General features: G+C 42.2%; 1 protein-coding gene across 4 annotated transcripts in view; it reads right to left on the reverse strand.

Annotated features, from left to right (window-relative positions):
• The window catches only part of AOAH (acyloxyacyl hydrolase), a 168342-nt gene that overhangs the window by 41060 nt on the left and 113579 nt on the right, over positions 1-13703 (reverse strand). For all 4 annotated transcript variants that reach the window (XM_045052618.1, XM_003982953.6, XM_023250501.2 and 1 more), the window contains exon 14: positions 8610-8692. In XM_045052618.1, coding sequence (XP_044908553.1) covers positions 8610-8692 — 83 coding nt within the window. The remainder of the gene's footprint in view (positions 1-8609; positions 8693-13703) is intronic.

The following is a 13703-nucleotide window of genomic DNA, read 5'->3' on the forward strand; positions in this document are numbered from 1 at the left end:
GAGGGACAGCATGGCATGGTTGGGAGCAGGCATAGACACTCTCTGACATGGCTTGTACAAGACAGACACGGGTTTACACTCTACCACTGATGAGCTAATGGACTTTGGGTGAGTTATTAAACTTATCTAAGCCCCAGTTTCCTCACCTGTAAAATAGGGTTGCTTTGTGGATTAAATGGGGATAAAGTATGCAAAGTACTTAGCATAGTGTCTGGGTGAGAGAAGGTACATTTTATGAACTAAATATTTGTGTCCCTCCAAAATTCATACGTTGGAACCTAATTCCCATCATCATGGTATTTGGAGGTGGGACCTTTGAGAAGTAATTAGGTCCAAAGGATGGAGTTCTCATGAATCAAATCTGTGCCCTTTAAGAAGAGGCAGAAAGCTAGGGTGCTTTCTTTCTGCCATGTCACAAGAGGATACAAGGAGAAGTCAGCAGTTTGCAACCCGGGAGGGGGCTCTCACCCAGAACTCCCCCTGCTAGCACTCTGATCTTGAACTTCCAGACTCTAAAACTGTGAGAAATAAGTTTCTGTCATTTATAAGATAGTCTATGTTTGTTGTTGTTGTTGTTAAAGCAGTCTGAACTAAGCCTGCAGTACTTAATATCAGCTAAAATCTATAAAAGTAGTAATAACAATAGCAACCTCCAAACCTCTCCAGCTAAATCCACCCATCCTGCTAATGGATGCTCCTGAGGAATCATGCCCTGACCAATGGTCCCTCCTAGATGGTATTCCCCAGGTAGAACACACGATTAGCTGGCCAGGGCCTGAAAAGACATCGATGTATTCTTTCCGGCTTGGAGCAAGGCCTGAATGGTGGTGTTTCTGTGTCCAAGGCAAGCTCCTTTGACAGTTCTCTTGCTTGTTGAGGAAGCAAGCTGCTTTCTGGCAAATCTCTGCAAGTCTAACAGCAGGATGGATGGTTCTCTCATGTTCACTCTTATTAGAACATCCCCCAGAAGCGTCTTCTCTCCTTCTGCTTATCACCCCGGGCCTGGTCACCTTGTAGGAGTTCTTCCCACTTTTGACTTGTACATTGAAGTCCTACTTTTACTTGCACAGTCCCTGGCCACTTAAGACTTGGGAGGGGTCCGAAGCCTCAAATGGCCACAAGGGCCAGGTAGCTAAGCCCATAGACCACCTGAAGGGCAGGCCACTACTCAGCTCCAACCAATCGTTGCCAGGCAGGGGTGTGGCTGTGTTGCCAGAACTGCTGATTTTCAGACATAGATAAAAATGGGATTTTTATGCAAGAGCTCTCGAGTTTTAAATATGAGCAACAAATCAGATTAAAAACAAAACACTTAACCATGGAGTGACCCTGAAGATTGCTGGTCTAAAACAGTCTGATTTAGAATTTCAGAGTCATGGAGCTCGGATGGAAGTTGAGATTATCTGGTTAAAGCCCTTTATTTTACACAGAGGGAAACTGAGGCTCAGAACAGGGAGGGACTCATGGAGGCTATGGAGCCAGCCAGTGAGAGGTCAGGACCTGAATGTGGTCATGCATCCATTAATGGTTAGTCTTTTTTATCCTTTGTGCCTATTACAGCAGCTGGTGCTCAAAAACACCAGCAGACTTAATATCAGCATGGAGATGAGTTTAGGGTTCGCCTCTCGCCTCACTTTTCACTGGAGAGCAACAGGAATGAGTTGTACTGTGCTGCGGTGCATGAATGAGGTGATTTGCTTTGCCGGTAATCTTGTGGGGTTCATCTCAGAGCAGTGATTTGTAGAAGAAACAGCTGAGCATCCATCAGGAGGGAGCACGGAGCTGAGCTCATAGCCGTCATGGACACGTAGTACCCTGCTCTCTTCTTCCTCCCTCTCCCCTCCCTCTGCTTCTGCTCCTCACCCCTCTGCTTCCCACCACCTCCCGCTTAGCCTTCCCAGCACCTTACCATGTAGATGGCCTGAATATAAATTTCATACGCTGCCCTGAATTTTGCCCCTTTACCCTAGTTTCTCTGGTCTGCCAGATTCTCTCCCATTCTCTAGATGGTTCAATGCAAGCTGAAAGAAGGGAACCAGCAAGTTCTTGGAGTGGGGGAGGGGCAGTGGAGTTCAAGCTCAAATCCGGTTTGCAGCAAAAGGATTGAGGTGGGGTCAGGTAGGTAAGGCTGTGACACATGCTGTGTGGCAGCATGTTAAAATTCTCCAAGTTCCGGGGAGCCTGGGTGGCTCAATCGGTTAAGCAACTGACTTCGGCTCAGGTCATGATCTCATGGTTCGTGGGCTTGAGCCCCGCGTGGGGGCTCTGTGCTGACAGCTCAGAGCCTGGAGCCTGCTTCAGATTCTGTGTTTCCCTCTCTCTCTGTTCCTCCCCTGCTCGTTCTCTGTCTCTCTGTCTCTCAAAAATAAATAAAAACGCTAAAAAAATTTTTAAAAAATTCTCCAAGTTTCTTATCTATATACTTCCAGCTGGTCCCCTGCTCCCACTTCTGGCGTGTGGGGGAGCACATGCGTGCACAGAGAGGGGTGGCCTCACACTGTGTGGGAGATCAGGCCTGGAAAACAGAATTCCTGTAAGCACTTTTGACTTTCTGAAAACAAAACGACCCCAAATAGGGGTTTACACTAAGGTTTTGCTAAACCTGCAGAATCAAAGTGAGGAAAGCTACCAGTGACAAAAGACATTCCAGGCTAGTAAAGTCTCCTTGGGAAATTGTGGAGATGCTACGCGTGGCCCAGGAACGGGTAGGTCAGAATGCCCACCTCTGTAGGCTGTGTGCTGTGGCCATGGGGGCTCAGGGGCTGGGATCTGTGTGTCTTTTAAAGCATATGAGTCTTGTTTATCTTAGAAGTGGATGACTTGTGAATTTTTATTTACTTAAAAACACATGTTGAATACTCCTTTAACATTTGTTTTTCTTCTACCTTTTATTTTAAAAATGAAGTATAATCTTGCCAATCGTGGCTTTTGCCCACTGTGGAGGTATTCAGGTTGGCAAAGGATTACTGTGTGTGCTTTCTTCTCTTCAAAGGCTAAATGTAACTCCTGAGAGTTATTCGAGTTTATAAGAAAAAAAGTGTGTTGGCTTGACTTTTCCCTACTACTTGCAGCAGAGGCTGAGCTCAGTGCTAGAGTACAAATATGGTTCCCTCGGGGCTCATGCTCACTATTGCACTGGAAAGTTCCACTTGAAGCAGCTTCAAGCCAAATAAAGGGTGACCAGAGGCAGCAACAGAGGACTTGTGTAAGGTGGCAGGAGTTTGGCTCTGCTGGACGTGTGAATGGGAGCAGTGAGATCAGGCAAAGGACAGTGAGGGCTGAAATAAAAGCTAGCATTCATTGACTCTTTACTGAGCATGAGGCTTTGAGGCCCAATGCCAAGGTCTCCAAACGTGGAACATGCAGCATGGGTATGAGAGGTAGTTTGGGGGTCCATGTTTGCCTCACTGGACTCTCAGATGGATTTGATTGGCATCCACATTTATAGGTCTAGCCTCTGAGAGGTGATCGTCTGTGAAAACCTTCATCTGCTCCTCCACCTTCTAGAATATTCTAGGGCTCCCAGCTCAACCAGTCAAAGCTTGTTTTCCAGACTCTACTACCCCACAGCTTCCGTCCTTTGCCCCACCCTTCCTTACTGCCCCATACTGTAGCTCTCACTTCCCTCCACCCCAATCCTGCCTTTGTCCTACTTTCCTCCAGCCTTGCAAGGGGAGCCCTAGCCCACTGCCCAGGATGCACCCATTCCCCAGGGCTGCCTTGAAGTCCTGCCCATTTCTCCTCTGTTCCTGGCCCCAGCTCCCCTCAGTCACTCTCAGACCTGCTGTCCACCAGGCTCCAATCATTTCCCGTTCTTACCCCTTGCTCAGCCTTTTCCTCCCAGAGGAAGAGCCCTCTTTTTCTGTGAGATTCTCCTGGTCCAGCCAGCCGCCCCTCACCCATGACCCTGCCCACTGCTGTCGCGAGGGGCCTGGAGACCCAACCCCAGATGCCCCCTTGTTCTGTCCTTACACTCGGTGAGCAACAGGCTTTCCCGTCATGGGCGTTCATCTTTTAAATGTATTTTTGTGTTTTCCAATCTACTTTTTTTTTTTTTAATTTTTTTTCAACATTTATTTATTTTTGGGACAGAGAGAGACAGAGCGTGAACAGGGGAGGGGCAGAGAGAGAGGGAGACACAGAATCGGAAACAGGCTCCAGGCTCCGAGCCATCAGCCCAGAGCCCGACGCGGGGCTCGAACTCAGGGACCGCAAGATCGTGACCTGGCTGAAGTCGGACGCTTAACCGACTGCGCCACCCAGGCGCCCCTGCTTTTTTTTTTTTTTTTTTAAGAAACAATGTACATTGAAAAAGTGACTGATTTTTTAAAATGCTGAGGAAATAATAGGACAGGTGGTAGGTGGAGTTTGCAATGATGATGGACATTTAGAAAGCACTGCATTTTTCCCATTCAACCTTAAATTGCCCTGTGAAGTTCAAGTATGTCCTATTATTATCCCCACTGTGCAAAGTGGGCCCCATCTGGGTTTTGTGATGAATTCTGCATGTCATGTGATGTAGTTTAAAAATTGGCTTTATTGGAGAAGGGGCAAACATACAAGGCAAGGCTTGTTCCCCGAACCCCATCACTCACTGACTTTGGGTGCAGCCTTTCCCTTCGCAAAATAGGGTGAAGGCGACCTACTGGGGCTAGCTTGTTGTCTAGGCAACCCAGAGTGACATCCTGGGTCAACTTTGGCAATTGTGTGCATTGAACCATGACCCACATTCTATATAGATGCAGAAACAGGCCAGGGAAATTAAACTATTTGTCTAAGTCACACACCAATTCCAGCGCCTAAATTCAAAACCAGTCTACTAGTTTACATGGCAAGGGAATGAGATGATTTTAGGAAGCAACAAGAGTGGGATACCTCTGCCGTTTGTTCTCTGGGAATCGCTTTGCATCTCTGAGAAGTGAGGTGACATTCTGTGAGGACCCAGCCAACCACAAAGTGTACTGACCCTTTCCCTGTCCCTATGCGGCCCCGCTCCGCAGGTCCTCTGGGCAAGCTAGGAGCTGTAGGAGTTTGCTGCAAATCGCCTTTGCCCATTGTAAAGATTTAGCTGGAAGCTTGCTGGGCAATCAGTACCCAACTTAAAGATGACTTTGGCATTGTACATCTTAAAATGCTTTATAATCACTGGCAATGGTTCATGGTAGAGGTATCTCTAGACATTTTCCAGGTCTTGTTCAGAAACATCAAGATGAAACTAAGAGCTGTTTCTTTAATTCTTACTACACAGTTTTTAAGAAAGTCTTTAATATTCCATTCAACTCTTTCTTCTCTTTCTCCTTTCTCCCTCTCTCTCCACCGCCCGCCCCCTCGCTGGTTCTGAAAAATAAGTGTAGCCATAAATATGCAGGGCGTAGAAGGCTGACTTTTCCTATATCCAATAAAAACCCTGGGGAGTAATTGAAATAACTTGGCACAGCTAGTCAGGTTACATTCTGCATAATAGCAAAGAAAACCCGTAGTGAGGAAAAGCTGCAGTAAATGGGAAGAAAGGCTGGAAGTAAAACCAGAACATTAAATAATGAGTAATTATGAGGAACTAAAACAATAACAACAGCAGCAATAAAAACCCTTGTAGAATTCCATCCTTAGAAAAATAGTCAAGGAGCATCTTCAAAGAAGTTATACTAGACAAAGTCTACATTTTAGGCATTTCTAAGGATTGCAAATTTAAAGAAAAGGAAGGAAATAAGCCCTCCCCCCACTTACACTCTGGCACCTATTTATTAGACTTAACTCTGACAGAAGGCACAGGTTTTAATCCCATTTTGACATGCCTGTTTTTTTTCATGATTAGGCTTCTCTCCCATCTCTTTTTCCCTGTTTTATCTTCACAATCTGAATTTTAAAGGAATGCTGTCAAGACAGCATACCACAAAAGGAGAAACATCTACTACAAATTGTACTTTGTATTTTTGGAGCATCTTACTTTGGTCTTTTTGATTTTACAAAAGATCACTGCATTCATTGTGGGTAGAAAGTAATGTTGAGTTGACAAGTCTGGGGCTTGGGAGAGAGGGAAATGCTGGCATCGTAGGCACAGGGAGCGTGCAGCTTAGAGTCCTATTGCTTGTTGCTGTCCTAACCTGACCCCTTCAACTATGGGATCCCAGGCAAGCCCTTTACGGTTCCTGTACTCACTTTCTTCTAGGTTTGGGTTTTTTTTTAAGTTTATTCTGTGTAAACATAAAATCTTTAGGAAACAGAAAAGTATATATAAAAAAAATCATCCATAATTGATCAAACATAATGATTTTGGTATATTTTCTGTGATCTTCATATGTGAAGCTAGTTTTTTCTCTTATTTAAAAAAATATAGTAGGGGTGCCTGGGTGGCTCTGTGGGTTAAGCATCCAACTTCAGCTCAGGTCATGATCTCACGGTCTGTGGGTTCAAGCCCTGTTTTGGTCTCTGTGCTGACAGCTCAGAGCCTGGAGCCTGCTTCAGATGCTGTCTCTCCCTCTCTCTCTGCCCCTCCCCTGCTTGCAGTCTGCCTCTCTCCCTCTCAAAAATAAATAAACATTAAAAAAAATGAAAAAAAATAAATAATACACTATAAATTAAACTATACCATCCAACTTTGTATCCCGATTTTTCTTTTGACAGTGTTTTGTCTTTCTAAATAAAAATATATGGCCTCTTCAGCATCATTTTCTAGAGTGCATGATATTGAACACAGGTGTTTTTGTTCTTTGTGTTTTATTATACATTGACAGAGAGCTTTTGACAGCTTGAGGGTTGTTTGTTTAGCTCACTAAAGGAAAAAAGAAAGTGCAAGGGGCTGATATTCACTTTGTGTATATGATGATTCACAGCCAGATTCAATTCTAACTTTCCACTACATTGTCCATTGTGTTCAATGTGAGGCTTGATTGTGTTCAATCAAGGTGAGGCCAAGCTCTTTCTGTAGATCATCTTAGATCACAGACCAGTGACTGTAGTATCTTTGTTGGTGTCTGAGTGTGGTGTAACAAGCTGGCTACAGATCCCAGCCCTGCAACCTTCTCTGTGATCCCAGGCCATGTTCTTGGTCTCTGTATGTCTCTGTTTTCTCAGCTGTCACAGTGTGGGTATCTATCATTAGAATTCCTCAATTCTGAGAAATACATTTTAGCACATTTGACATTGGGTTGAGTCCTGCAATCAATGTGTACACTATAATTCTTCCTTCCTTTTTCCTCCCTCAACACCCCCTTGAGATATTATAATCAGTGGTATCATAGAACTGAAGACATATACTGATACTTGCCCTACAGTTTGTTGAAAAAAAAAGCTGAAATATTATACGTAAAGTATTCTTAGCACTTGGTAAGAGAGTAATAAATAGCAACTATTATTTCATTAGTAAGAAAACTTATATTGTTCTTAGACTAGCAGAACATTTATTCTGTGTAGAATATGTATGATAAGACATACATTATTTGCTGCTCATATATTTGGTTAAAACTTGTACTGCCCGGAAAAAGCCTTAGCACTCTTGTGAATTAGAAATGGCACAGGGATGGCAAATAGGTTTAACTTTACATGCCAAGTCTAACCTGTTGATGGTGATTGTCAGATGTGCTGTATCGTAGGAATTGCTGAGGCAGATCTGGGTGTAGCAGAGAGGAGCGCCAAGGTTGACTAGTGACATCTTAGGAAGATGGAGTGGCAACACCCACCCTAAGTGTCTGCCATCTCTACATCACGGTGTCACAAAACATTACTTGGCAATTCATTTGGCATTAGCCAGGCATTGGTTCATCATTCAGGAGTTTCACTGAAGTCCTGTGGCAATGGACTGTCTCTGGGTCCAAAGTGGGAGCTGAGAAACATGTAGGTGAGAGGCAAGGACACTGATGTCCTGGGAAACATGGGAAACTGATGGAGACCTGCAAGTCTCCACAACACTCTGAAAATACACTCATTTTCTTAATGGCTTTGGGGATTTCAGATATAAACACTTAGCCATTTATCTTAAAACTCCAATCCCAGGGGTGCCTGGATGGCTCAGTCCGTTAAGTGACTGACTTCAGCTCAGGTCAGGATCTTGTGGTTTGTGAGCTGAAGCCCTGCGTCGGGCTCTGTGCTGACAGCTCAGAGCCTGGAGCCTGCTTTGGATTCTGTGTCTCCCTCTCTCTCTCTGCCCTTCACCCACTCATGCCCTATCTCTCTGTCTGTCTGTCTGTCTCTCTCTCAAAAATGAATAAACATTAAATAAAAAACCCTCCAAATCCCAGTAGAAATGTGGGAGACTTTGCATCACAAGGAAGGGCAGAGCCTTTGCAATGATCTTGATTTTACTCAGCCCTTGTTCTGCTAAGGCTTGCTTAAGTCTTGCCTCCTGAGCCTTGAATGCCCTGCCTTTCTAGAACTTTGCTTGTGGATGACTGACCTGCTCCCTTGCCTTGGTGTACGTCCTCACCACATCTTTTTCTTTCTCTCCTCTGCTGTAGGTAAGATGCTGTATTTGAAGGGCCCTGGTGCTGGAAAGGGAGACTGTTCATTTTATTAGGTGGCCTTTGTTTTCTAACTCAGCTTTTGTGGAACTTATGAAATAAAATCCATCAGTAAAGGCACACTGCTGAAGGCTTCGATGGAAAGCTACGTACCATTTCTTGAAATATTCTGGTAGTCTCTGTGATTGCAGTGGTTTCTTTTCCGTAAGCGAAGGTAAATAGAATTTTCTTTAATTCTGAAACAAATACAAAGGTGTATATCAGGACAAATACAAAGGTGTATATCAGGACATTCACACAATTAAGTTCAAAAACCTTGATTTTATTATGATTTTTCAAAATGGATGGTTCAAATGAACTCAGAAGATCAAATCTTTGCACACATGTTTTCTCTAAACTGTCAATACATTATTAAGAGTTGTGGGGTGCCTGGGTGTCTCAGTTGGTGACAGCTCAGAACTGGAGACCGCTTTGGATTTTGTGCCTCCTTCTCTCTCTGCTCCTCCCCAACTCACGCTTTGTCTCTCTCTCTCTCTCTCTCTCTCAAAAATAAATAGACATTAAGAAAATTAAAAAAAAAGAGTTGTTACAAATAACAGTGCTATAAAATGGTTTGCATCAATGTAGTAAGACTAAACTTTTTCACTTTTGTGAAATTCTCCAGAGTCATCCCTTTCTAATCTTTTTTACCAAGAGCTACTATAAGTTGCTTGAGCAAAGGTCATCTTGACAACTGTGTCCATTTTTAAATTTTATTAGTTTTTTTAAATTTTAATTCCAGTAGAGTTAACATACAGTGTTATATTAGTTTCAGGTGTGCAAGATAGTGATTCAGTGATTCTATACATTGTTCAGCGATTTTGAACCTGACCTTCTTCCCTTTCTTCTTTTGGTTGCTATGAGGCCGTGGCACACACCCTTGTTGTCCTTCAGATCTAGCTCTCCCCTTCATTTTAATAGAAGTTTTAGTAGGACATGATAATGTCACAGTGATGACTGCTTTACTCAGCTTCCCTTACAGTCGCAATTGGCCACCTCACTAATTTCTGGACGATCAGATAGAAGGAGAAGTATCCAATTTCTGGGAATATTTCTTAGGAAACAATTGGCAAGTGCCCCCTGTTCCTTCTTTATCTTCTTTCTCCATTTTGGTGCCCAGAGTGATCCCATCTTGGACTATGGGGGTATCTCCTACATTGGGAAGGCAGAGGGGTGAGCTGCAAGAACCCCGAATCCTTGAGAACCAGTGGAATTGAGCTCTCACACTAGAGCAGGATTCCACATTTCTGAAATTTTACGTGTGAGAGAAATAAACTAAAATATTATTTTATTTTAACCACCCATATATTGAGTTTCTTTGTTTACTTGTAGCTAAATCTAATACTAATGGACACAGAGTTTAGAGACAAATTTGTGACCAGTATCAGCTTATAACTGCATGTATTTTAAGTCGTTTTCTTGGCTTCTCTTTGTCCCATCCTTGATTTTCTATCTTCTCTTGCCAAGGTTTAATTTAAGTGTAATTTAATGTTATATCCTTTATACTTTTATAGGCTTCCCTAAAATCTTTTTTGAAACAAGACCAGGTATAGACTAATGAATGATAATTAAACTCAGAAGTACTTGATACTCGTCAAATGTTTGTATCTTCTCTTTATTATAGTAACTTCATATCTCACAACCTTACATAAATCATCATTTATTTTTAAGTGTTATGTGAGCCTCACTTATTATATTTTAGTGCTTGCCAACTGTCTCAGTGTTTCATAAAGGTAAACATGTATCAGGTTGGGAACTTGGGATGCACTGAAGGAGTATTCATTTCGAAGCCTGAGAAAACTAATGATAACATTTTTTGATAGACAAGCAAGATGTATGAGCAATATTTAAGTATGAGATTTTTACTTTGTGGTAGAATTTTTAGGCGAATGATTTATTTTATTTTTAAAAATCAAAGCTACCCATGCAAATAATTTTAAAAAGCCAAAGTTGTTTTACTTGAGTGATGTTTTTTTTTTTTTCTTCAACGTTTATTTATTTTTGGGACAGAGAGAGACAGAGCATGAACGGGGGAGAGGCAGAGAGAGAGGGAGACACAGAATCGGAAACAGGCACTTGAGTGATGTTTAATGGGCCCTACTATGTTCCAGAGACTGCTCTAGGCACCTGGGTCATACTGGTAAATGAAGACGATGAAGACCACTGCCCTGTATTGTTGAAATTCTATCAGGAAAAAAACAGTAAGTATCCTGAATGAACAAATTAGAGAGGATGCTAGAAGGCGGTAAGTGCTATGAAAAAAAGGAGGCAGAAGAAATAGGGTTAGAGTGGTCAGAGCAAGGCTCAATGAAATGGTAAACGTAAGCAAAGACAGTTAAACTATTTATGTCTATAAAGCTTATAGTGATTAACAGCAATCCCACACTCCCCTACCCTCCCCATTTCTCCATTCCCAGAGGCTACTAATTTCAGCCTTAACTGACTCTTTGGGTATATTCTTTCTTATCTCTAAATAACATACTTTCAAGTCCACTTCCTGATTTGTAGTCTATTTACTTCCCACCATAGAGCAGGGGGTTTGGCTATTCACAATTGACGTATGATTGCTTTCTCTTTCCTTCTAAATTCTTTTATTTCCCTGGAGTTAATAGTTGCCTTTTATTTGTTTGCTTAATTTTCTAAGTATTTATCATCAATTTACCCTCAAATTTTTTACAGTTGTTTGATCACCTTTGAATATACTCTAATGGATAATTTATTCATTTTATCTTGCAGAAATCTCTCCTGAAACCTCTGGACCTGCTTCCTCTGGACTTGCTTCCCTCTCACCCTGGTGCTCAGTAGATATCCTGAGAGCCCCCATCTTCATCATCCTGGAGATTGTCTTCACTTCTTCCAGGCTTAGTAGATCTATTTTCTAGAAGACCACATTTTTATTGTTTCTGACGGAGAATATTTTAAAGTAATGTTTGAAGGATGTGAGGAAAGTAACTTATTTTTTTTATCATTTGTATATCTAAAGTTTTTTTTTTTTCAACGTTTTTAATTTATTTTTGGGACAGAGAGAGACAGAGCATGAACGGGGGAGGGGCAGAGAGAGAGGGAGAGACAGAATCGGAAACAGGCTCCAGGCTCCGAGCCATCAGCCCAGAGCCTGACGCGGGGCTCGAACTCACGGACCGCGAGATCGTGACCTGGCTGAAGTCGGACGCTTAACCGACTGCGCCACCCAGGCGCCCCTATCATTTGTATATCTAAAAATGTTTCTATTTTTTGAGTTGGTGAGGTATAATGTGGGCCCAGAAACAGCTTACACCGTAAGTATAAACATAAATAAGGTAAAGAAAAAAATTAAAAACATATATAAGGTTAATAAGACTTGTTGGGGAGAAACTTCAAGTTCCACTTGGTCTCTGAACACTCATTATCTTATACAAAGGTCTTTAAAATTTTTTTTTAATGTTTATTTTTGAGAGAGAGTGGCGGGGGGAGTATAAGTGGGGGAGGGGCAGAGAGAGAGAGAGACACAGAATCCGAAGCAGTTTTCAGGCTCTGAGCTGGCAGCACAGACCCCGATGTGGGACTTGAACTCACAAACTGCAAGATCATGACCTGAGCTGAAGTTGGACATTCAACAGACTGAGCCACCTAGGTGCCCCTAGAAAGGTCTTTTAAACAGGACATAGCTAGACTAGATATATCAAGGACAGCCTACATATTTTTAGGGAAAGAGGGTTCTGGTGTTTGTAAGTCACTATTTAACAATAATAGTAGATTTATGGTATAGGAGATTATCTGTTAAACAGGAGGAGTCTCAAACATGATGAATCATCTTCTTGCTAGGGAATCAATAGGAAGAAGGAAATAAACCTCTGAGACCATCAGAGTTTGTCTCTCATTGACTGGTGTGGTAGATTAAAGATGGCCTCATTATCTTTGACACCCTTACCCTTAAATCTTGGCTGTTATATGACTTTTTGACCAACGGGGTACATTAGAAGTGATTCTATGCCAATTATGGCCCCATTTTTAAGATTCCTGGCAACTTTGTTCTCTTGAAGCCCTGATTCACCATGTAAGAAGTCTGACTATCCTGCTGGAAACCATGTCAAAAGATCCTTCAATGGAAATAACCAAAATGTCTTTCAAAAGGTGAATGGGTAAACAAAATGTGGTGTATCCATACAATGGACTATTATTCAGCAGTAAAAAGAAAAGAGCTATCAAGTCATGAAAAGACATGGAGGAAGCTTAAATGCATATTGCTGAGTGAAAGAAGCCAATATGAAAAGGCTATATTCTGTATGATTCCAACTAGGTGGCAGTCTGGAAAAAGGCAAAACCATAGACACTGTAAAAGATAAGTGGTTTCTAGGGATTTGGGGAGAGACAGGAGGGATTAAAAAATGGAGCACAGAGCTTTTTGTGGGTAGGGGCAGTGATACTGATATATGATACTGTAATGGTGGATACATGCCATTATGCATTTGGCAAAACCCATGCAAGGTTCAACATAAAGAATACACCCTTAGGTAAACTGTAGACTTTAGTTAAGAATAATATATAAATATTGGCTCTTCATTTATAACCACACTAATGTACCACATTAATGCAAGATGTTGATAATAGGCAAAATTGAGGAGGAGATGACAGAGTATATAGGAACTCTGTACCTTCTGCTCAATTTTTCTGGATATCTAAAACTGCCCAAAAATTAAAGCCTTTTTTTAAAGTCCCTATCTGGAAAGGAAGCAGGACCCAATATTCTACAACAAACCCAATATTCTAACTCTCCTTCTCAAGCCTCAGTTATGTGAGTCAAGTCATATCTGACCCTTTAACCCAACCACTAGGTAGATACCATCAAGTAACCATGGTCAATATCACATGGAGAGGAAGAATTGGCCAGCCACACTCTTCCTGAATTCCTGATACCCTAAACTGTGAGAGGTAATGAAAATGGTTGTTGTTTTAAGCCACTAAAGTTTGGAGTGTTTTGTTACACAACAATAGTTAACCAGAACAGATGGTTATAGAATTCTAGGTTAAAATCATTTTCCCTCAGAAGTTTGAAGCTATCAGTTCATTGGCTCCCAGCCTCCCAGTGTTGTTGTCTGAAGCTGCTCTGTGCCTCCATCCTTTGAAAACCTGCAGTAGCATCTGTTCAAGAGTTCTGAAATGTTGTGATGATAGGCTTGGGGTGGCTCTATTTGCATTCACAGGGTTAGTCACCCAGGGACCTTTTCA

The sequence above is a fragment of the Felis catus genome, chromosome A2, assembly GCF_018350175.1.
Source record: "Felis catus isolate Fca126 chromosome A2, F.catus_Fca126_mat1.0, whole genome shotgun sequence".
NCBI lineage: Eukaryota > Metazoa > Chordata > Mammalia > Carnivora > Felidae > Felis > Felis catus.